The 25,180-nt window shown below is 33.8% G+C and overlaps 2 protein-coding genes, 1 long non-coding RNA gene and 1 pseudogene across 24 annotated transcripts; 2 read left to right on the forward strand and 2 right to left on the reverse strand.

The window, feature by feature from the left end:
* Positions 1 to 3,538: 3,538 nt before the first annotated feature.
* Positions 3,539 to 6,138, forward strand: LOC145041763 (uncharacterized). Of its 21 annotated transcripts, none has more exons than XM_078989936.1 (9): positions 3,539 to 3,829; positions 3,946 to 4,022; positions 4,186 to 4,221; positions 4,436 to 4,508; positions 4,604 to 4,670; positions 4,779 to 4,837; positions 5,314 to 5,433; positions 5,512 to 5,618; positions 5,852 to 6,138. In XM_078989936.1, exons 1-6 carry the CDS (start codon positions 3,795 to 3,797, stop codon positions 4,791 to 4,793), a joined length of 303 nt encoding a protein of 100 aa, XP_078846062.1. In that variant the 5' UTR covers positions 3,539 to 3,794; the 3' UTR covers positions 4,794 to 4,837; positions 5,314 to 5,433; positions 5,512 to 5,618; positions 5,852 to 6,138. The 21 variants fall into 21 exon arrangements, 4 of the variants coding, with proteins under 4 accessions (XP_078846062.1, XP_078846063.1, XP_078846064.1 ...); XM_078989937.1 differs by having other exon boundaries at positions 5,939 to 6,138; XM_078989938.1 differs by having other exon boundaries at positions 6,013 to 6,138.
* Positions 6,139 to 6,982: 844 nt separating this feature from the next.
* On the reverse strand, positions 6,983 to 7,673 carry LOC145039564 (immune-associated nucleotide-binding protein 9 pseudogene; annotated as a pseudogene).
* Positions 7,674 to 9,589: 1,916 nt separating this feature from the next.
* Positions 9,590 to 13,422, forward strand: LOC145041765 (uncharacterized). Its single transcript, XM_078989940.1, has 5 exons — positions 9,590 to 9,960; positions 10,034 to 11,838; positions 11,927 to 12,079; positions 12,157 to 12,406; positions 12,474 to 13,422. Exons 1-5 carry the CDS (start codon positions 9,903 to 9,905, stop codon positions 13,271 to 13,273), a joined length of 3,066 nt encoding a protein of 1,021 aa, XP_078846066.1. The 5' UTR covers positions 9,590 to 9,902; the 3' UTR covers positions 13,274 to 13,422.
* A 285-nt stretch (positions 13,423 to 13,707) lies between these two features.
* On the reverse strand, positions 13,708 to 16,259 carry LOC145041766 (uncharacterized). 2 transcript variants are annotated; one of them, XR_013680401.1, is made up of 3 exons: positions 15,592 to 16,259; positions 14,047 to 15,503; positions 13,708 to 13,968 (listed from the first exon to the last, which is right to left on the reverse strand). It is a non-coding gene; the product is annotated as an uncharacterized LOC145041766 (long non-coding RNA). The 2 variants fall into 2 exon arrangements; XR_013680400.1 differs by having other exon boundaries at positions 15,890 to 16,258.
* Between the last annotated feature and the right edge of the window lie 8,921 nt (positions 16,260 to 25,180).

Genomic DNA, 25,180 nt, shown 5'->3' on the forward strand with positions numbered 1-25,180 from the left:
TATATTATAAGTTATAATATATTAATATGAAATCATATGTTTTAATTAGTATCGATCAAGAATTAATTTGGAATTAATTTAGTGATCAAAAGAGACTAATTAAATCTATGGGGACTAATTATGATAATTATTTATATTTATATGTGTTGGGCTTATGATCCATGTTGGACCAAGTTTATGTATGGATACATAAAGAGTTGGGCCACATGAACCATGGATCATAAAACCCATGGGTATGGATTATGGGTGATACCCATGACCCTTGGAATCCTACATATAAATAGGTTACTCCATAGCCAAAATCACCACTTCTTTTCTTAGAGAAATATGGAGGTGTTTTGGTGCATGCAATTCTCTCTCAAGAGCCACCTTTGTCCTAGGTGTGTTGTGATTCCATTTGAGGAATTTCATACTATTGGTGCTAAGCTCTTAAGGCCAAATACATCAAGACTTTAAGCCACATAAAAGGTATGTTTCCCTAACTAGTATATTATATGGTTTATGTCAAATGCATGCTAGTTATAGGTTTAATGCCTTGGAAACCATTTGCATGTATAATTAGTGAAAACATAGATCCAAGGTATTTAGGGTTGTATGTGCACCATAGGATGTTGTATTATACCAAAACCCAACACAAATGACATAGAATAGAATCATTCTCATTGTCCAACAGTTTGTTTCCCGATTTCTGATTTGTAATGACAAAGAACTTAATTGAACACATCAATTTAGTCCCGACCGAGCCTGGCACATAAGTCAACACCAAATCATTAAGGGGCCCAAGATATCGCTTTTTCCCCTTAGGGAAAAAGGAACTGATAAACTTTGACTTATATGCTTGTACTATTTACTAATAAAATCATACACAACAATACATTTTATAACATCAAGTTACTGATGCGTTTACGCATTGTCAATGCACAACCAACTCGTAAACAACAACTCATATATCTCGGTTTAAAGATTGTATGATATTATCGTCTCATAATTACCCGTGATAAATTCCATGAAGTAATTCTATGAGAGTGGGCTTAATCCAATACTTAAATCCCAATTTCCAAAATACTCATGAACGTTGCAGCAAACCATTGCTATGTCTAAACACTTAGACAATCTACAAGCCAATTCATGACCGTCTTAATTCACTACTTACTTCCAAAGTATGATCGGTTGTGGATAATTTGAATAATCCAATTATTTAGGAAGTAAAACATGCAAAAGTGAAACACAGTGATAAACAATTGACAAAAGATAGTAAACAATGCTTAAAAAAATCTCCATTTATTTAATCATCAAATGTCAATTACATTTATTTGTTACAAGTTTCTAAATATATATCTTATCACTAAAACTAATATCATCATTTAGATCAATGTTGCTCGCATGCTGAATGTGCTTAACCATACTCAGACCCTTTGTGAGAGGATTTGCAGGATTCTCTTCTGAAGATACCCTCTTAACGACGAGGAGTCCTCCTTCTATCTGATGTCTGATGAAATGGTATTTTCTGTCAATATGTCTAGATCTGCCATGATCCTTCGGTCCTTAGTTAAGACAACCGCTCCTTCATTATCGCAGAAAATCTCCATAGGCTCCCTTATGGCTGGCACTACTCCAATATCTCCGATGAAGTTTTTCAACCATATAGCCTCTTTCGATTCTTCGCTTGCTGCAATGTACTCTGATTCACGGGTAGAATCAACCACTGTCTTTTGCTTTGAACTTTTCCAAGTCGCAGCTCCTCCATTAAGGGTGAACACCCAGCCTAACTGAGAACGGAAGTTGTCTCTGTCGGTCTGAAAGTTGGCGTCACTATACCCTGTAACTCTTAACTAATCTCTACCGCCAAACATAAGGACCCAGTCCTTAGTCCTTCGTAGATACTTAAAAATGTTCTTAACCGCTATCCAATGAGCCTTACCCGGGTTTCCCTGATATCGACTAACCATGCTCAAAGAAAAAGTCACATCTTGGCGAGTACGTATCATAGCATACATGATCGATCCAATGGCGGAAACATATATAACCCGACTCATTTCCGCTATCTCGGCATCTGTATTGGGACTCCGAGTCTTACTCAGTTTGTGTAACAATTGGTAAAAATTGGTCAGAGTTTGGCGGTCAAACCACCGCGAACCGCTAGCTATTAATGACTATTTGTGTGTAATTTTATGTTTATAATATATATTAAATATATTATATTTATAATTTCTTTTAAAACATATCAAACTGCTCAGACCATCTATCGTTGTAGATCAAATGGAAAATCACCAAAAATTTAATTTATTTATCGCGTTATTATTATTTTTTTTTTGCATCAGATATATCTGAGAGTTATGGATAAGATAATTGAATAGATTATGTTCTCCTGACTTCTTGCATATAAAGAACGTCCAAAACAGAGGTTTGAAGTTACAAAAATCGGTATTTATCTGATTTTCCTAAAACAAACCATGCATGCTTCGTTTGGAATAGACACAAGTCTCGTAAACTATTTTTGAACATGTTTTTGAATTCAGGTTATGATATATTATTTTATTGTATTTTTATAACATTTTTAATTTTAACCAAAATCAGATTCGTAAAATTTGTCGAATCCGACTCTATTGATCGCGAAACTTTAAACATAAATTCATGGAGTTTGGTATATCGAAATTGAATTCTGTTTGCCTTTTTGAAATCACCACGACCGAGACTACAAGCAGACATTTTCAGAAAAATTTCACGAAACAATTTGATGCCTCGAAAATCGAGGAATGAGGTTTACATCACAATAAATAAATAAACAAACAAATAAATAAATACCATTTGACTCATAACCCAAAAATATTCTTACAAAGTCAAAAAAATATTATTATTATTACTACTAACGACGGTGAGTGGAAAAACCGTCGTCAAAATTTCAGCCGTTCAAACTCCACCAACTTTTTGATCACAACCTCTCAAACTCCTTATTTACAGTTATTATGCGGTTCTACTGCTCGATGCCGAACTCCATACATCACAGACGCCTCCTTCTCCACATTCTTCAAACATGTTCTTTAAATCCTAGATCGATTACGTACCCCCCTTTCCCACCGCTTCTGTGCTTTCTTCCAAACTCCCATGATCTCTGTTCTCAGTTTCTTTCCCTCCCACGTGATTGCGTGTGGAGGTTGTGTTGGTCAAGAGTATAAGGCTGAACGGTATGAGTGAGGAAAAAGGTGAGGGAAGCTTTCCTTCACAGCTGAACACCATTCATTGACTGATGGAAAGATGGTTAGGGAAAGAGGCGAGGGAGCCTATTCCCTCACTCTCTCTTCTATTCTTATTGGCCAACGTTTTTTTTTATTTTTTTTAATATTTATTAAATTATATACATACTAAAAATTATAAAAAAATATATATCAAAAACTCATAGTTTTTAAATCCCTACAAAATGAGTATAATATTTATAGGAAATATATTTTTTAAAAAAAATAAAAAAAAGATAGTAAGGCTTCCACCTATTTTTTAGGTTTAATGTGAAGGAAAAGAAAGCATTGGGTTTTATGTGAAGAAAAGAAAGCGAGTAAAAGGACAGTGTGACCACAGAAAATCCCCACTCATACCCTCAAAAGCCCTCCCACCCTCTCGATCCCAGTTCGTTTTCTTTCCCTTAGTTTTGTCTTATTCCTAATTCCATTTGATGTATTGTTGCAGGTATCTCTTCATCTTCCCAAAATGCAGGGAGCTCTCTCGATTTTAACTCAATCACACAAGAAAGAGATGCGTCGAACTGAAGATCTTTTTTGATGTTTTAATCGCTTTTGAAGATGTACAAGGGATCGGAAACGGATATCAAAGGTAGGTATGAGCTGATTGCATTCTTTATTTTCTGTTCACTTACATTGGGTTTACGTGTTTTTTCTCTACTATCCTTTCATTCGATTTTACTGTTATTTACATCAATTTGATTGCTTATAGATTTGTGAAGCTCCACCTATTTGCCCTGCTGATCTTCATGGTGATTGTGGGTTGGCATCCCAAAAATCAAATACAAAGTAAGCTACATAACCATCTTTTTATCTCCTCTTGTGAAACTAATTTCTTTCTTGATAATCGTCCTTCTAGATTTTTACTTCGATTCACCTATATAATCGTACACCTGCACACCGATGAAGCTAAATATTTATTTGAAAATGAAAAATCAGCCATGTAATATAGGTCCAACAATCGGGAGAACTCAAGAAATTTATTCAGGTAACATCAATTTAAAGCCTCATATGAGCAATTCTTTATTCCAGCATGAAGATTATGTGATGTTCCCCTGTTGCTTAGAAGACCTCTGCCATTATCTCCTTTGGACCCATTCCACCTTTTGATTCCGAATATAGAAGATGTTAGGAATACATTGTGTTTTGATATGTCCATTATTTTGGGTGTGGTTAACAGTTTGCATTCTTGGTGCCTTTAGGAGAGCACGAGGCTGAGAAAGGAAGCAGGGGCAATGTTATTTTTTGGCAAAGAAATCTCAACAAAGCTTATAAGTGTTATTCCCTTTCCCGCTTACTTTCTCCCCAATCTCCATTTTCTCTTCTTTTCTGATTTCACATGCAATATGATTCAAAGAACTCCATTGCAGTGACAATATTTCCAAAATAAATTGCAATTTTTGTCTATGGATTTCCCAAATTGTCGAGGGTATAATGGTATGCCAATTTTATTTAATTATGTTGTTATTATATATTGACTTTAGAATAATTTATTTTATGATGATGTTAATATTGGCCATCTGATGGAATCGTCTACAAAAAAAGGCACCTAAGATGTAATAAGATGTTGAGTAAGGAGGATGGACTCATCGACCCTAGAGGAGGTAAGCTTGTTTGATATTTGTTCTCTATGTTATCAATGTATAACTTTTCTTATGTAGTCTGTTCCTCCACTTTCATATGAATACCTAAGATTTCATAAATATCAAATAACTCTTCCTTCTATCTGTATTTAATGATGTACAAAGTAATGATGCTTTCTCATGTCTATTAGAAGGTGTAAAAAACATACTCAAAAGTGGTTGCATAAAGATTTTGTGAACTAATAGGCATAATGTTATCTGTTAAAAATTAATAGATAGTAAATAGGTAGTGTTAACTAGATAAAATAAGTTAAATAAGTCAAAATCATATGCGAGTTGAACAAATTTTGCCAAATGGTCCAATACATTTTGTAATTTTTGTGGTTGATGAATTATTTTGCAAAACTAAATGAAAAGTGTTACTGTGAAGTTCAACATATAATCATTTTTCTTTTTTGCTTCCTTCCAATTTTTTAGTCTTCTGTTTTTTTTTCTAGATATGCAGGTTTGTAAATGGGATAACCATGGTTAGAAGATTGGCCAAGATAACTAGAGGTACAATATGATGAGTGTATTGCAGAAACAAACATCAATGTCAAAGCCATCTGTTACAAGAGGTTAGTGATGTCAAATTTGAAATTTTTAGATATATTTTTTGTACAGGATAATAATTTGGTTCAAGATTATTGATACAGGGTACATATGGGATATGGTGCACAGAGGGCAAGGATACTTTGCTTGGTGAAGCTGAAACAGTTGATCTAATTGGTGATGAGGTTGAGAAGCTATAATTTCAAAACTGGTATCTTTACACTATTACAACATTATTAATTACATATATGATATATCGAAACTGATCTCTGTTTATCGTGACTAGACCTGAACTAGGTTGCATTATTGAACTTTATGAAAAAGAAAACAATAAAATAAAAAAACAATAATGACAACATACAAGTTTTCAATCTGCCATCATCTTTTTGTCATTAATTATTCTACTGGTTTGTTTTCCCAAATGACATTTATTTTCTATTGAAGGTTATCAAATACAACAATCTGAAAACTAGGTTGGAAATTGTTGAAAGTTTTAATGCATCTAAAAGGCATCTTCTTGCTGAAATGCAGGCACACACGATATGTTATTTTTTATATGTGTCTTATTGAGGGTATTTTAGGTATAATGTGTACTTTTCTTGTAGTAATCTGAACAGTTGGTAATTCAGAAGCAACATTGGGGATTAGGCTTATGTTCAATAACCTTTGTGACAGTGTCTGTACAACTCTCTTTAGACAGTCTTTGCAATCCAATCGGTCCATTAGCCTTAGTGTTGTTGGTTGGGAAAAAATTTATCTTTATGCAAAGTTCAATAAGGTATGGCAATTTATGACTTAAATAATCCCTGTAATGAAATCCCTTAGTTAGATACAATAATGAAATCCCAATTATAACATTTTATTTCCAAGTTTGTCTTATTAAGGTATTTAAAAAAATCTAATATGTATGCTTTGTGTATGTGTTTGGTTTATCGGTTGTGTGTGTATGCTTTGTATGTGCATGTTGTGTGTGTAATAATAAAATTGGTTTAAATGCAAGAAATAGCGGTTGCAGTTTGTTGTTATTTCTTTTATTTTGCCCATTATTAAATGTATGTTGATACTTCTTGCATTTCTGACATCTCACTTAGGTTGTATGACAAAAAAAATCAGTGAAATTGATTTGAGACAAAACTTCAAAAATGGTCCCTGTGGTTTTCAAAAATATCAAGTTTAGTCTTTAAGTTCAAAAAATCTCACAGATGGTCCCTGTGGTTTCAAAACTTTTAACATTTGGTCCTTCCGGCTAACTCCGTTACCATTTAGCCGTTAAGTCAGGGGCATTTTTGGTATTTCACTACACAGGGACCATTTATGAGGTTTTCAGTTATTTTTTTTTTAAATAAATAAATAAATAAAATTTAATATGTAAGGGTCCCACATCTCTCTCTCTCTCTCTCTCTCTCTCTCTCTCTCTCTCTCTCTCTCTCTCTCTCTCTCTCTCTCTCTCTGATCACCATAAAAAACATACACACACTCCCAATACACACATTCCACATACACAAACAGTCGCCACTAGTTAGCCTTCAATGACTCTGCTCGATCCTCCCACCATCAATTGCTTTCAATAACGCATCAAAGGAAGCTCAAAGATTTCAGACGATGACATCTCCTCCTCCGACTTAGTAGAGGACAGTCTTGTAAGAAATCTCCCAAAGTCTGTTCGTTTTCTTCAAGTTCATCACCACCAGTAAAAACCACTATCATATAATCATTGATTTTGTTACCAAACAAAACCCTCAAGCCATTAATTGCAACTTCTTCTTTTGAAAAACGATTCCTGACTGAAAGGACAACAAGAACAACATGTATACCCTCCCTGGCCATATTGATACATTTAACAATCTCCATCCCAATAAATTCAGTATCAACAGAAGAATCAAAGAGTCCTGTAATGGAGATAGGGATTAGGTTATATCAAGATAAAAACCAGCATACGATTCTATCAATAAATACCAGGAATATCGATGACATTAAGCATCTGGCCATCTTTGAGTACAACAGTCCTGAGCTCAGAAGTACTGGTTACACCAGCTGAGCTTGCCCTTGATAGGAACTCCTTCCCAAGGATGCTATTCCCAGTTGTGCTTTTTCCATTCCCTGTCGTTCCAACCAAAACCAGAGTTCGAAGACCATTCAAAGGAGCAGCGAATTCCCAATCGTCATCGATTGAAATTGAACTTCCCCCCATCGTATAAAAAGCTATATATTTAGAATTTCAAACTCAGTTAGAAAAGACTTGATAAATATGTTCTTGTAATAAACAGATGCAAACAAAATCAAAGATCTGATGCTAAACTATTGTAATGAATGTGGTAAGAAGGAAAAGGTAGGACGGAGAGAGAGAGAGAGAGAGAGAGAGAGAGAGAGAGAGAGGTGGGACCCTTGCATATTAAATTTTATTTATTTATTTATTTAAAAAAAAAAGTAACCGAAAACCTCATAAATGGTCCCTGTGTAGTGAAATACCCAAAATGCCCCTGACTTAACGGCTAAATGGTAACGAAGTTAGCCGGAAGGACCAAATGTTAAAAGTTTTGAAACCATAGGGACCATCTGTGAGGTTTTTTGAACTTAGGGACTAAACTTGATATTTTTGAAAACCACAGGGACCATTTTTGAAGTTTTGTCTTGATTTGAACTTGAATCTTTATGTTATCTTAGACAAAACTTCAAAAATGGTCCCTGTGGTTTTCAAAAATATCAATTTTAATCCCTAAGTTCAAAAAACCTCACAGATGGTCCCTGTGGTTTCAAAACTTTTAACATTTGGTTCTTCTGGCTCACTCCGTTACCATTTAGCCGTTAAGTAGGGGGTATTTTTGTCATTTCACTACCTAGGGACTATTTTTGAAGATTTGCCTTATTTAAAAAAAAAAAGAAAAAAAATATAATTATTTAATATTAATGGGTCCCCCCCCCCCCCCTCTCTCTCTGACCAGTAATGTCAACCATTTCATCTTTTCCTATGAAATCCCCTACCTCCCGTTGTTTGTTTGTCCCAAACAAATCAAGAACATAACCATATATTGTTGCATCTTCAAAATCGTCTTCATCTCTGACTTCTTCGGTTACATGCCACCATCTTCATCATCGTCATGTAGCTTGTTTATATACCAGCAGAAAATACTCCAAAAACCTTTTGCACCGTACCCTTTAAACCCTTTAAACCCCCATCTCTGGTGCGAGAAGCTGCTAGGGTTTCGATTGGATTGCGACGACCATAAACAAACATGTACAAAAGGGTTTTTGAGTATGAAGACCTCCATATCTAACGCTACATCTATGTGTGTTATGAGGTTGAAGTCGATTCTAGAACCCTAAAATCAAAACTGAAATCGAATCTAGAACCCTAAAATCAGAACTCAAATTGATTCTACATCTCTGACGGATTTCCCATGTTGCTTCGCATCCATCTTCGTTGGTGAAGAGGTTGAGTCTCGTTCCCATTACGTGTTCGATTGCAAGCAAGACTGGTACAAGCAGGCATTATAGAAAGTCAATTTTTTGCTCATTTTCTTCTCTTTAATTCTCGTATCTGGTTCTGGGTTGATTGTAATCAATAAACTTTAGGTTATGAAAGAGAGAGAGAGAGAGAGAGAGAGAGAGAGAGAGAGAGAGAGAGGATGGGACCCATTAATATTAAATAATTATATTTTTTTTCTTTTTTTTTTAAATAAAGCAAATCTTCAAAAATAGTCCCTGGGTAGTGAAATGTCAAAAATACCCCTTACTTAACGGCCAAAAGCTAACGGAGTTAGCGAAAAGGACCATTTGTTAAAAATTTTGAAACCACAGGGACCATCTGTGAGGTTTTTTGAACTTAGGGACTAAACTTGATATTTTCGAAAACCTCAGGGACCATTTTTGAAGTTTTGTCGTTATCTTATTGTATAAAAAATAATTGATCCATTATATAACATTTTCATACTAATGTTTTTGTTTGTTGATTTATATAAACAACTTTTGGAGATGATTTAATCTAGGAATTGCCTTATACTTTGGTATGTATTTTAGCAATCTAATATAAAAATTAAGTTGTTTGTTTGCATAAGGAAGATGACTATATTTGTTGGTATGAATAAGAATCAGAAGATGATAGGGATGATTAGAAGGAATGTGGAAAAAAGCATTTTAAATATTTTATTCCTTTTTCTTATTACTATTATTATATAAGGTAAAAATAGATATTTTTTAGGGTAAATTACACCGTTGGTCCCTCGTGCACATGCCAGAAAGCATGTTTAGTCCCTATTTCCAAAATTTAACTCGTGCAGTCCCTCGTTGTTATTTATCTTGCATGGTTAGTCCCTATGCACGTTAACTGTTAACTCCTTCCGTTTAAGCCACCCACGTGCCTTGCACGCAGGGGCATTTTCGTCTTTTCAGGGTTTGTATACATGAACCAGTATGGCGCGACTTCGATAACCGATCATTTCTCATTTCATCCTCCGTCGACCCTTAGCATTGCACGAGAAAACCCTAGTTTTCTACGATGGTGAACTGGAGGATTAGGCAAGAATGGGAGGAATACGATCTCCAAAGCTCATACGGTAAAATTTTCTACATTTTCAGTTGATCATCCATTATACGTTCCTAAAACGTAATTTTTTTTTGGGTTCGCAGCTGACAATCCATGTATGTTCTCGATACGATTGAACTATGGTGGAGTTTTTACGAAGTTTCCAGGCCGCAAATACATAAAGGGGAAGATGAAATATATTGATGGCATTGATAGTGACTTGTTCTCGGTGCATGATATGGACGAGATAATGGAATTGCTTGGTTGTGTGGAACCAGGTAAAAGTATTTATTATCATTTCAAACGACCAACCTGGGATTTAGATTTTGGGTTATATGCTTTGGGTTGTGACGAAGATATAAACCACTTTAGGTCATACGTGTATGAACACAAGGTGATAGAAGTGTATACAGAGTTTTGGGAAACCAAGCTCCATACGTATCAAATGTCCCCAAACCCTGCAAAGATAAAGATACACGAAATTCCTGAGTCCCTTTGTCGTAAAAGCTTGTTATTGACATGGTCAAATTCAGGGGATTGTCCTAGTGAAGAAGCCCCTGTTTTTGAGAATGTAGAAACTATGGACGAACCCCCTAGTACATTACTTGAAACAACCTTGGAACAACCCCTTGTTACATTGAGTGAAACAGTTGAGTCAACCCCTGCCTATATACCAAGAATCGAAAGCCCTTTGACTGAACCAATGATAGGAAGCACATGTCCTAATGTTGATGGTTGGGATGATACATTTGAATGGTGTGGGACTCCTATGGAACAAGATGAACCAAATAGTGAAAAAGCAGGTGAAGACAGTCAAGCTAGTAAAGACAGTCATGATAGTGATGACACTGAAGATAGTGAATACAGTCAAGATAGCGATTACATAGTTGATGAAGATAATTTGTTAGATGATCCAGAGGTTGATATGAAGAACTTTCACCTCAACATTGACAAAGAGGTGGAGTGGGTTGGAAGTTTTCCTGATGATCGAGATGAAGCAGTAGAAGGTGATGAAGAATTAGAGGTTATAAACACTGAAGAATTTGTATCTGCATCTTCATCAGATGAGGGTGAAGCTAGTAAAAAAAGGAAGAAGATAAGAGATTTACGAAGAGCACATAAGAATGAAGCAGCTGCTATCAAAGATCCATTTTACATCCACCAGACTTTTAGCACAGCCAAGGAAGTTAAGCAACAAATTTATCTTCATTCCATACAGAGTAGAAGGGAGTTAGACTTCGTCAAGAATGACAAAAATAGGATTAGAGTGGTTTGCAAAGGGACAATACCAAACCTTGGGATATTAGAAACAGGTGGGACCAGCAAAAGTAATGACAAAGTGGGACCAAGTCAAAAGAAAAAGAAAGTGAAAGATGGTTCTGTTCATAAATGCCCATGGGTCCTACTAGTGAGTAAGTGGAAAAAAGACATTAACTGGACTGTTAAGACCTATGAAAAGCAACATACGTGCCTTCAAACAAGGAAAATTAGGGCATGTAACTACAAGTTTCTCTCTGAACAGATTGTTGACACAGTGGAGGCAAACCCAGAAATACCACTTAGAGCATTACGTGAGATGCTTGAGAAGAAATACCAACTTGGATTGTCAGACATGAAAGTTCATAGGGCGAAAACGAAAGCCCTGGAATCAATTAGGGGAGATTTTACTGCTCAGTACTCATGTCTAAGAGACTACTTACAGGAGGTGCAGAGTAGAAATCCAAACACCACAGTCAAACTTCAAGTGCAAAGTGAACCATGTTATGCATCTGAGACCAGGGTATTTGAACGAGTATACATTTGTCTTGGTCCACTGAAAAGTGGATTTGCAGCAGGGAAAAGAGATTTACTAGGGCTTGATGGTGCATTCATGAAGGGTCCATACCATGGTATGATCCTGACAGCAGTGGTATGTGCATAATCATATTTTAGTATTTGATTAATGTTTGACCATAGTTAATTGTTTGCTTATTACTGTGTTTGACATGATAATTCAGGGTTTAGATGGGAACAATTGCACATACCCTTTGGCATATGCAGTTGTTGAAGCAGAGAACTTTAATTCATGGACCTGGTTTTTAACTAACTTAGGAGATGATCTTGGTTTGTATGCAAACTCCAACTTCACTTTCATATCAGATAGACAGAAGGTAAATAAATTTCTCCATTCATTTTCACATGCATGTTTTACAATTCAATAAGCAACCTCACTCTTTTGATGATTTAGGGGTTATTGCCTGCACTTGAGAAACTTTTCCCAGCAGCAGAGCATAGATATTGCCTAAGGCATCTTCATGAGAACATGAAACGTAAATGGAGGGGCAAGGAATTCAAGGATTGTCTTTGGAAATGTGCAACATGTACCACCATACCACAATTCAACAGTGCCATGGAAGAATTAAAGAAACTTAATAGTGAAGCATATGACTGGCTTAATTCTATTCCACCTAAGCACTGGTCCAGATCCCACTTCTCAGGTATATAATATTATGTTTATAAGTGTATAATTTTTAAAAATAATCTAATACAGTTGTGTTTTATTAGGGAGGGCACATTGTGATGCTGTGTTGAATAATATGTGTGAGAGTTTGAATAGCAAGATAGTGAAGGGTCGTGATAAGCCAATTATCAGTTGCTTGGAGTTTATTAGGGAGTATATCATGAGGAAAATTGTCATGGTTCAAAAAGAAATTGATAAAGCTAATGGCCCATTAACTCCTACAGCCACTAAGACCCTTGAAAAAATTAAAGAAAGGGCATCACAGTGTAGGGCAGTGTTCTGTGGCAATGGGAAGTACCAGGTTACAAGTGAAGGTACTAATCAGTATGTGGTTAATATGGACCAACAAACTTGTTCATGTAATAGGTGGGAACTGACAGGCATACCCTGCAAACATAGTATAGCAGCTATATGGGATATGAGGCTCAACAATGAAAATGTTGGAATACCTGAGACATGGGTACACCCAACTTATTGGCTCAAGACATGGAAAGAAATGTATGTCTTCAAAGTTGAACCTATTAATGGGAGGTTATTGTGGGAAAAAAGCACATGTCCTACCAAGTTGATACCACCAAAGTATCGTGTCCCTATTGGCAGACCAAAAAAAAAGAGAAGAAGATCTGCAACAGAAGATGATGGAGTGTCCACAAAATGGAAATCTGTAACATGCACAAAATGTGGAAATGTGGGCCATAATGGAAGGACCTGCAAGGGACAATCACATACTGGGAATGGAACAGGAGAAGGTGCAGCAGGGAATACAACAGGAGAAGGTGCAGCAGGTAGCAGTGGTGGTGTACAAAATGGAGTTGGGAACAAAGGAAAAAGCCCCATGCTTTGAGAATTTGTAGTGTTGTATTTTGATACTTTGTTGTTATGTGTTGTATTTTGATACTTTGTTGCTGTGTAGGATAACTGTTTGTATGCCACAAGACTATGTTGTTATTTTGGATGTCCCTTTATGTTAATGGTCAATGGTTATCTTGGATATTTTAGAGTTTTTGTCCTTTTTAATTGTTATATTGGATGCTAGTATTGAATGGTATATTGCATATGTTGCCATTACAATATACACATACCAACTGATAACATTGAATGGTATATTGCATAGTATTGAATGGTATATTGCATATGTTGCATATGCTAGTATTGAATGGTATATTGCATATGTTGCATATGGTATATTGAATGGTTTAATTGTTTGTATGCCATATACCACATTTTCATTAAATTTGAACACCAACTGATAACACCACATTATGATTACACAATATATTGTAACTAAAATTGAAATTTTTTTGTTAATACAAATAACATTACAAAGAGTCTCCATTACAATATACACATACCAAAATACTAACAACTTCATTACTTAACCTACACTTTATATATAAGGACTGAAACAAAAAAAACCCAGCTAATAACTAGGTAAAGCTTCAATTTGCGATTTTGTTCTTCAAGTTTCATCCTAAACGCCATACAATCACAGTCCTGATCATAATCATTCACCCATCCTATGAACTTGCATAATGGTCCCTGAACCAATTAAAGTAGATGAAGAATTAGGGCAAAATTAGAGAAGACGAAGAACGAAATTGAAGTCATTAACCTTACCTTTACTGTACAACCATAATAGAGTTTCCCAGGGTTTCTTTTGCTATAAGATGTGCGAATCACTGCAGTGGCTCCACAATTGCATTTAATATCGATCATTGTTATGTATTTGGAAGAAATCGATCGAACGAGGGGAAGAGACGAACGAGGGGAAGAGACGAATGAGAGGATACAGAGGAAAAGAGGGTTGCAGTGTAACGGCATTAAATATAGACACAAACCCTGAAAAGACGAAAATGCCCCTGCGTGCAAGGCACGTGGGTGGCTTAAACGGAAGGAGTTAACAGTTAACGTGCATAGGGACTAACCATGCAAGATAAATAACAACGAGGGACTGCACGAGTTAAATTTTGGAAATAGGGACTAAACATGCTTTCTAGCATGTGCACGAGGGACCAACGGTGTAATTTACCCTATTTTTTAAGATAAAAGAAGTAACACAAATATAGTCCAAATAAACAAATTGGATAGACCACGTAATACATCGAAATATGTAGTTTCCTATATTTATTTATGATTATTGGCCTAATGTTCTCTTCCATTCTTTAACTTTATATTCGACTAAACTACGCAAATAGTCCTTGTGGTTTGTCGAAAATTATCATTTTGATCCAAAAATATTTTGACTAGCATCAGAGGTCCAAACTTTTAATTTTGTTACGAGTTTGGTCTCATTTGCTATAAGCTTTTTCAAAAAGACAAATTTACCCTTATTTTTTACTTTTTCAGTTTTTTTATTATTTAAAGATTTTTCTGATTAAAAGAAAATTTTCTTTTTATATTTTATTTTTATAATTTTTTATAACAGAAAAAATAAAAAATAAAAATGCATAACTCTTTCTTCTCCTCTTTTTTTTCTCTCTCTCTCTCACACACACATACAAACACATACACAAACAGTTGATCAAATCTCTTCATCGGTATCGGTCCTCTAAATCCACTATCTTCAAGAAATCATTCTCAACAATTCATTCAAATATCAAATAGCTTCATCGCTATAAAATCATTTAAATAACTTCAAACAACAAATCATTCAAGTATATTATCTTATCGGCTCAAAATCGGTCATCTAAGCCCACCGTCTTCAACAAATCGTTCAAAAATAAAACGTTAAACATCTTTATTGCTAACAACCTTCGTCAACACCGAAGACCCTCCATCTGCTTCTGAGTTTATTAAAGTTACAAGCATCAAGATTTCTTTTGAATTCATCTTTTTATTCCTGATTTTCGAGTTCAAAGGAGAAGCCCTAAATCTATAATTGTTGTTCTTCACCTTTACATTATACAGTTTGATATAGTGATTCATATTTGAGTAGAACCCAAACACAGAAAAAAAAACTCACAAAAAACGATTGAATCCAAAAGAGGTTTCTGGTGAATCACTGATACCCGATTACCTCCTCTGCAATCTAACCCAATCAAACCCAAAATCGATTATTCTGAACAATTGAACATCTGAAATAAATGAAAAGGATAGTAAGTGAACTTGTATCTAATTGATACTCTCACATGAAATTTCTAGGGCTAAAAGCCCTAAAATTACCTCTTGAAAATTCGAAGAAGAGGGATGTAATGTGAGATTGTCGCAGGTCGATAAACTTTAGTGTGTGTGTGTGCGTGTGTTTTTAATTATCAGAGAGAATGTGTGTGTTTGAGCTTCTACGGGAAGAAGGCGATAGACATGAGAGAGAGAGAGAGAGAGAGAGAGAGAGAGAGAGAGAGAGAGAGAGAGAGAGAGAGAGAGGAAGAAGGCGATAGACATGAGAGAGAGAGAGAGAGAGAGAGAGGAAGAAGGCGATAGACATGAGAGAGAGAGAGAGAGAGAGAGAGAGATATGTTACTTGGATTTGGATGGCATCGTGTGTACCCATCGATGATTGATCATCATTATTTTACAATAAGCTTGAGGTTAGGATCTGGTTTGGTTTTTGTTCATCTTCTTCAGTGAGAAAGAATGGGTGTGCCACCACTGCTAGCAGCGTCCATGCCTGCCTCCTTCATGAGGACTCTTAATATCTCATAACTAGTCTTACTTTGCTTACTCATCATCGACAGACCAGAGATTTGCAGTGTCCCAAAATCTGGGTTTCTTTAAAATAAAAGAGAAACAGAAAGGGAGAAGAGAAAGAAGAAGAAGAAAGGGAGATGAGGACAATAACAGGGGCGGTGTTGGTTGTATTGTTTGGTGGTTGATTTGTGGTGGTTGGAAGGAAGAGAGTTGCATTTGTTTTTTATTTTTAATTATCTCTTTTTTTTATTTTTAGTTAAAAACTAATGCAGGAAATAAAAAAACAAATAACAAGGGCAAAAAAGTCATTTTAACCTCTTCTAATTTTTAAACAAATCAAACCTGCAACAAAATAAAAAATTTGAAAGTATTAATCTAAACCTTTTTGGACCAAAGTGATAATTATAAACAAACCATAGGGACCATTTGTACAGTTTAGTCTTTATATTCCACATTTTTATCGAAAATGACATTTTCTTTTATTTTTATCGGTTATTATATTATTGTACTTTTATTGTTTTTTTTTGTCAATATTAAAGGGGGAAATCTTCAGAAAAGTCCCAATATTTACGGAAAAGTTACACTTTAGTCCCAAGATTTTTTTTTTGAACGAAAAAGTCCTGAAAACCGGCAAAAATTTGCAGTTTGACCCTTTTTGACCGGTTGAAACCGGTACCAAACTAATTTGGGACTATTTCGTAAACTAATCCAAAATATTGGGATTTTTCAGTAAACAAAAATATTAGGACTTTTCTATAAACAAAACCTTAATTATTATTATTGTTATTATTATAATTATTATTATTATTATTATTATTATCATCATCATCATCATCATCATCATCATCATCATCATCATCATCATTATTATTATTATTATTATTATTATTATTATTATTATTATTATTAAAAATATAAATAAGAATACTTTTTTTTGAACTTGTTATTATTAATATTGTTACTAATACATATAAATGTATTTAAATGAAAAAATAATATTAATGACATTGTTTAAGGGTGGAGGTGGAGGAGATGTTGCTGCCTTTAGCATTGAAATCATGCATGTTTGCTTGTATATTTTTACTTTTTATATGGCCATTTCACATTTGTTGTTATTGTTTTCAATTAAAAATAATAATACTTAACAATTTAAAAGAAGTTGCATATTTGTAAAATTCTTTATAAATAGTTTAAGTTAGAAGGATTTCTCACTTTGTATATAAAAATGTTTACAGTAGAAGGATTATTTTCCAAATCCAACAGATCCACTACAAACATCTACATAGGTAGCCCATATCAAAATTCAAAAATATTAATTACAATATCTTGTTCAATAAAAAGTAATAGGACATGTTTTTTGGATTAATACTTTTCAATTTTGAATAATACTTTTGAATTATTCCTATTACTTTTTGTTAAACAAAATATTGTAATTAACACTTTCGAATTTTAATATAGGTTACTTATGTAGATGTTTGTAGTGGATTTGTTGGATTTGGAAAGTAATTCTTCAACCTTAAACAATTTTATATACAAAATAAGAAACTCTACTACCTTAAACTATTAATATGCAACTTCTTTCAAATTGTTAAATATTAATATTCTGAATTGAAAACAATAATAACAAATATGAAATGACCATATACAAAGTAAAAATATACAAGTAGACATTCACGATTTCAATACTAAAAACATCACCATCTCCTCCACCTCCACCCTTAAACAATGTTATTAATAATATTTTTTTCATTTAATGCATTTATATGTATTAGTAATAATATTAAAAATAACAAGTTCAAAAAATAGTATTCTTATTTATATTTTTAATAATAATAATAATAATAATAATAATAATAATAATAATAATAATAACAATAATAATAATTAAGGTTTTGTTTATAGAAAAGTCCTAATATTTTTGTTTACAGAAAAGTCATAATATTTTTTGTTTACTGAAAAATCCCAATATTTTGGATTAGTTTACGAAATAGTCCCAAATTAGTTTGGTACCGGTTTCAACCGGTCAAAAAGGGTCAAACTGCAAATTTTTGCCGGTTTTCAGGACTTTTTCGTTCAAAAAAAAAATCTTGGGACTAAAGTGTAACTTTTCCGTAAATATTGGGACTTTTCTGAAGATTTCCCATATTAAAGGTGTTAAAAATTGTTTTAAACAGCAGTGTCTAGATGCAAAAAATACAATAATAAAAAAATAAAAATTGTTTCGTTTGATTGTGTTTTCTCGAAAAAAATAATTGTATGCTTGAAAGTAGGATGATATAACATATCACTAAATGTATATTTCTCCCTATGCATTGCCTACTATAAAAATAAACAACTTTATCTTAATTATATGACTATAATTAAGTAGATTTGTCATAATAAAATGTTATAATAGGAACAAATGAAATTATAATACTACAAAATAAAATAAAAACGGTTCATTGTTTTCACATCTACATTTTAAGTCATTATTGTTTATTTTGTCACCATGTAATGCATTATCAATTATATATACAAACAGTTCATGGTTATTCAATAATCGGTGAACAGACCGAACATGTATTATTCTCTTGCATGACAATTTTACTCCTTTAACTATATTTGAATTTACAATTACGTTAAATACCACAAATAACTATAATGAATGTATGTTGGTATAATAAACAAAAAGTAAGTTTGTATGGGTGTGTATAATTGAAACAAATGAACGATATAAATACAAAAATAAATGAATTTCATAATACAATGTTACAACTGAAACATTTAATATTATCTTGGATTGAATTTGGTTATCTAAAAAAGGACAAAACTATAAATTTAGTCATTGTGGTTTGCAAAAAACTTTGGATAGGGTCCAAAAACTTTTCGACTTGCATGGAATGTCCAAAATCAAAGTTTTTCTGTGTTTTTAGTCCAAAAAAACTTGAAATGACGGTTATACCCTTTCACTTTCTTTTTTATTATTTTTTTCATTTTTAAAATACTATTTTAATTTAAAAAAGAAAATAAAATAATTCTCTCTCTCTCTCTCTCTCTCTGTGTGTGTGTGTGTGTGTGTTTCTCCTTCCACCTCCCAGCCAAAAGGTTAACTCCGAATTCTCCTTAAAGATTTAGTGTGTGGGTCTGAAAATCAAACAAAATCTAGCCACAAATTGGAAATACATTAACCAAATCGAATCACCATAGGAAATACATTAAACAAATTGTATCAAATGGAGACGAAATCAAACAAATATGAACACAGTTTTAGAGGACGATGGTGGTGAGTCCGATGAACTTTATCGTCCCCTCTAGATCCATAAATCCAGAATTTGAATATGGTTCTAGAAATTGTTCATCTTTTTTAGGGGGTCACGAGACAAAGATACATATACATGGATGGAACAAGATTAAAGCATATAGAATCCAATCTCGTTCAAAGCATTATCAAAACAAATCAGGAGCCAAGCATCACAAAAATCGTAGTATAAAATCAGAATTTCTGTTATTACCACCCACTGCTAATGTCTTGGTGGTGGTGATTTTCGATTAGTGGTGGCCGGTGGCGGCAACCACCATCTCTGTGGCTCGATTTTTGGTGGTCTCTCTTTCTTCGTCAAATGTTGCTAGGGTTTGCAGCACCGTCTTTCTTCGTCAAATGTTGCTAGGGTTTGCAGCACCGTCTTCGATGATCCTTCTTCTCCGGTGTCACTGATATGACATCGAATCCTGCCACGGTCATCAACCTTTGTATATAGATCTTTGGTTGAAATTTTCTTAGCAACTTTAAACCTAAACGCCCTTTCCTCTCGTTGCAATCAACAGAAAAATAGATACTTGGAAAATGAGGATAGTTCAATCGAGCACTGGAGGATTTCTTATTTGATCTGGATATAGAAATCGTGATTTTTTTTTTGTGTGTGCTTTCGATCATCAGATCAAGGGGAATATTGGTTATTTATTAATTGGGTTTGTGTTTGTTGTGTGTGTGTGTGAGAGAGAGAGAGAGAGTTATTTTATTTTCTTTTTTAAATTAAAATAGAATTTAAAAAATGAAAAAAATAATAAAAAAGAAAATAAAAGGGTATAACCGTCATTTCAAGTTTTTTTGGACTAAAAACACAGAAAAACTTTGATTTTGGACCTTCTATGCAAGTCGAAAAGTTTTTGGACCCTATCCAAAAATTTTTGCAAACCATAAGGACTAAATTTGCAGTTTTGTCTCTAAAAAAGAGTATTACTTATTCCATGGAAGTACCTCCCACCGTCAATAATACAATTTAGCTTCTAAGGAAAGAAGTATTGTTTTTCTCAATACCCCTATCTCTCGTTTATCACTCTCCCTCTTTACATTCGATTCCTTCTTCTTCTTCTTCAATGTCGATCAAGAAAATCTCCATCCGGAGGTGTGAACTTCTGACAGTCAAGAGTGCAACATGCCTCTCTTGTTCTTCCTGTTGTTGCCCAGACGATCGGAGATGCCAAACACCCTTTTGAATCACTGCTCTCACCTTCCTATTCTTCTGCGTTTTGTTGCGAAGGTGTTCCATCGGAGATGAAGCTATTTCCGGCAAGACCAAGAAGGAGAACAGCCCCATCCTTACTCCTCGCTTTCAGCCGATCGAAGCAAACAAACACCACACAAAGACCATTGCTGCTTCTTTCCCCGATTTCGTTCTCCCTCTTCTTTTCTTGACTCACCAGAAAAACAAAACCCAAGGGGAGGGGGCTGTTGCCTCCGTTCCATCCGCCATCACAGCTCATCTCCTCTTCCCCTTTTACTTGTCGAACCTCATCAACTAGACACCTCCTTCCGCCTTGGTCCTTTTCTTTTTGCGCATTATGTCGGACAAATGTGACAAACGAGAACCGGCGGAGCAGCCCTAGCCTACCAATTCAATGATAGCAGCTCTTCTGCTTTCATTCTTCACCCTTCTCCTTCATCGTTTTGGTTAAGACGTTCCCGATTTCCCCATTTTTGGTTAGTGTTGTTTCTGTTGGATCGATCAGTGGCCACCCCCTCCCGTTGCTTCCGTTCGTGATTCCTTCCTCTTCGATCAGATACGACCCAGAGATCGATTCCCCATTTCCTCATGACTGCTCAACCACCACCGGAACGCTTTGATGTTTGCCTTTGTACTTCCCTGGAGATGCGTTCGTTCCCTGCCCCAAATGGATCAGACGAAGAAGACGTCGTATCCCTTTTTGTACATCTGGTGGTTTTGACAAAACAAGCCCCTGCACTTATGGCCTATAAATTAAAACTGGTCTTTTAACATAAACCTTTTCAATGCAAGCCCCAAGTGATTTAAACTCTTTATAAACGACCCCTTTTGGATATAAGTTATTACAGATTTAGTCCCTTGAGTAAAATAAATTACAAAATAGCCTTGAGTAAATTATTGAAATCGTCCCTGTGGTTTGGTCAAAATTGCACGTTTGGTCCCTAACTTTTATTTTGCACTCGGATCGTCCCTGTGGTTTGATTTTGTTGTGTTTTTCGTCCCTATGGTTCGGTAAAAGTTGCATGTTTGGTCTTTAACTTTATGTATGTAAGGGACGAAAAATGCAACAAAATCAAACCACAGGGACGAAAAACGCAACAAAATCAAACCACATGGACGATCCGAGTGCAAAAAAAATGTTAGGGACCAAACGTGCAATTTTGACCAAACCACAGGGACGATTTCAGTAATTTACTCTATAAAATATTTAAAAACAAGTCCTCTTAGTTTAAAACATTACCAAATAGACTCGGAAACATTTGAAAGTCCAAGAATGGTTACGTAGCGGTTTCTCACGTGAAACTTCACCAAAAAGCGAACCGGGATCGAGATCATGCTACGAAAGTGAGTTTCTACGGTCCCTCTTTTACACTGCTAATATTTGGGTGAGAATATATGTGTCTATTAAGTTTTGATGATTTACATATTTTTATACGTTAAAATAGCAGCGTACTTTATATTTGGTCGAAAGCTTATGAATTAGTAATTTAATTGTATAAATCACATAAGTTAAAGTAGGATGCTATAAAGGATATAAATACACATTGTTGTAATATATTAATTAATATTAATAAAAATCACAAGATTATATGTAAACTGTTATAATAATACAGATTGGTATTATAAATCATAACAATGATGATTTTATATGTATTAGTTAAAGTATCGACTGGAAGTATTAAACGATATACAAATGACCAAAAATATTATTTGATTATAAAATAAAGGCACATTGCCATAAATTTGGAAAGAATAAATTTATGAAATTATGTGATTATTAGTTAAAACTAGGGTTTGGACCATCCGCGCGATGCTGCGGAAGCCCGGTGTATTGAAAAACGCAGCTTGACATGGATAATGTTTGTAGGAGAAATTTTGAGACAACTTTAAACATAGTTATTTTCAACCATAGCTCAAAACTGCCAACCATAATGTTATTTTCTACCATAGTGATGCTAATTTATGCAGTTTTAAGGTGATGATCTTGAGCTAACATATTTTGATCATATAAAATCAAGCAACAGAACAGTTGTAATTACATTCAATGTTTGTTAATCTTTTATCATCTTCAAAAACTAAGAGCATAAGTAGGGTGCTGAAACAATTAAAGGTCCAAAGATAACCATTTGCAAAGTAGACCATAAAAGTATAAAAATAAAGTTTATATCTTAATAATTATGTATGAAAGATGCGGACAAAAATAAAATTTAAAAAAATATCATATTTGGTACAATACTACAAACAATAATTAATAAAAAAATAATTAATGAAAATTAATATTAATAAAAAAGAAAACTATAAAAAAGAATTATATAAGAGACATAAAATGTTATTTTAAAATATAATAAGGGAGCAACTTACAAAATACCAATAATATGACTAATAATATAACTTTATAATAATTAAGGAATGAAAATAGTTAATTCCAAGGGAAAAAAATATAAATATAAAAGTTTGATCTAAGCAGATTCAAAATTATTATTTCCAAATAAGAGGTTATTTGCGTTTTGTATAAAATACTTTAAAAATAATAATATAATTTGAATGTGATAGTTTTGGTTTTGATAAAAGTAAAAAATCAAATGAATAGTAATTTATACTCACATACTCCAAGTTGGAATTATATATATATATATATATAATTACCAAAGTAACTTTTAATATATATTTTTTAATATATATGGCTGTGTCACAAAGAATGAAAAATGTATTACTATAATTTTTTATTAATTATAAAAATATAATTTAATTTAGTAATTTATGTATTTTATTGTAATAAATAACATGATCGACTTCACGATTTAAGAGTCGTTATTTGCGAAACATTGCATTGTATTACTCGTGTGAACCATAAATATTATGGAATTGTTGGTTTCACATTGGTTGAAACCTGAAAAATGTTATAAAAGCAGTCGTTATGCTGCCCAAATTTCGTCATAACAGACAATAGAAATTTGGAAATCCATTAAGTCTTGCGTATCTCAACACTAAAAGACTTCAAACAAAGATTATTCCTAAACAATAAAATCTCAAATATTCAACAATATTATAACAGGAAGTTTAGGACTAGGATGCCTAGACACATTGTTAGGATCCAACATTCCAGGGTCTTCCGATTGGTGTCACGTTGTTTCTAGAGCCATATGAGTTAGGTTAATTTCCTAAGCCATTTGAGCTATGTTGTTGAGTATACTAAGACTATGTGCCTTAGTGGCAAACTCTTTGTTTTCATAACTGTTAATCCTAAGAGAACGACTAACGACATGTATAAGTGTTATACTATTGACTTTATACGGTTCGACCGCCCGCTTGGGAGTTGCTAGCTACAACTATGTCTGACGAGACGGATTTTGGCGCTGAAGTTAGTTTCATTGAACATTACCATGTGCTATAATGAGGTGAATGACTTTAGGGTGCCCTATTATGGAGCCAATGCAAAAAAAGTGTATTGTCACGAGTTTGGTTATGAGTTCATTATAAAATCTCAGTTTTGTTTTGTTACCGTATAGAATCAATATTGGATTTATATGGGGTTTTTGTTCACTTATACTAGTTGAAAGAGATTATATTTAGTGGGATAGTTTGCGACCCAAAAAGAGAAGTGTCAATACTAGAAAATTAAGTTATATAACACTTAATTAACAACATGACACGATTGGTTAAGGTTTATTAACTTACAATTTATAAGTTATTCATATAAACCCATTGTTATACGAAAACACAATATGTATGTGGTAGGATTTTGCCCCACTGGTTAAGTGTCGTTTTCCAAATTAAGTAAGATAACACTTAATTAATACTATGACATGAATCTACAAAGTTTATAAATTTGAAACTTATGAGTTTTACATATAAACTATACAAATGCTTGTACAAGATTTCTATAGTAAAGTTGAGCATTTTATGTTTTCACAAGATGCGATATAACTTTATTTTATATAAAGTGGCATTCAAAATTCTTACATAAAAACATTTTGGTCATGAAAACCGTATAATTCTTTATATAAGTTTGACTTACTTATATGTATTTTACCAAATTTTGTACTTTTGGATTTGGAACGCATGATGTTTCCAATATGAACAAATACATTTTTATAACTCGAATACCTTATACTCTTGATAGAAAGGTACGCATTCACAAAAGTTGGTCAACCAGAGAACTTTTACAAAACACTTTTGGTTATAAAAATACTTCGTGTCAAAACCTGTAGAATTCACCAACAATTTTATTGACGTATTTTAAATACATGTATTCTCAGGTTATTTAGCAGGACGAAAGTGTTCACTCTGAAGGCTCTCTGTTACTTTTATTATATCTTTGTAAACGTCAGATTGTTAGGCGTGTGTCACAATTTAGTAATAGCCATTGTCAATGTAATTTCTATTTTGGTAATAATAGAAGATTATATTTGTACTGCTTAATGTATATTTAATAACTATGATTACTGATTTATGTCGTGCACCTCGGCGTTTTCATCGGCAACCCGGGGTATGGCGCTTTGGTATTGCTCTGGATAGGTAACTCTCCATTCTTGGAATTCTCCATGCTAAAACGCTTTAGCACCTTATCTAAGTGTAGTGGTGTTAATTATGATGACATGTGCGGAATTAGAAAGATCTAGTGATTCATCATACAAATT

This window comes from Lactuca saligna, chromosome 4 (assembly GCF_052625555.1).
Source record: "Lactuca saligna cultivar CGN05327 chromosome 4, ASM5262555v1, whole genome shotgun sequence".
Lineage (NCBI taxonomy): Eukaryota > Viridiplantae > Streptophyta > Magnoliopsida > Asterales > Asteraceae > Lactuca > Lactuca saligna.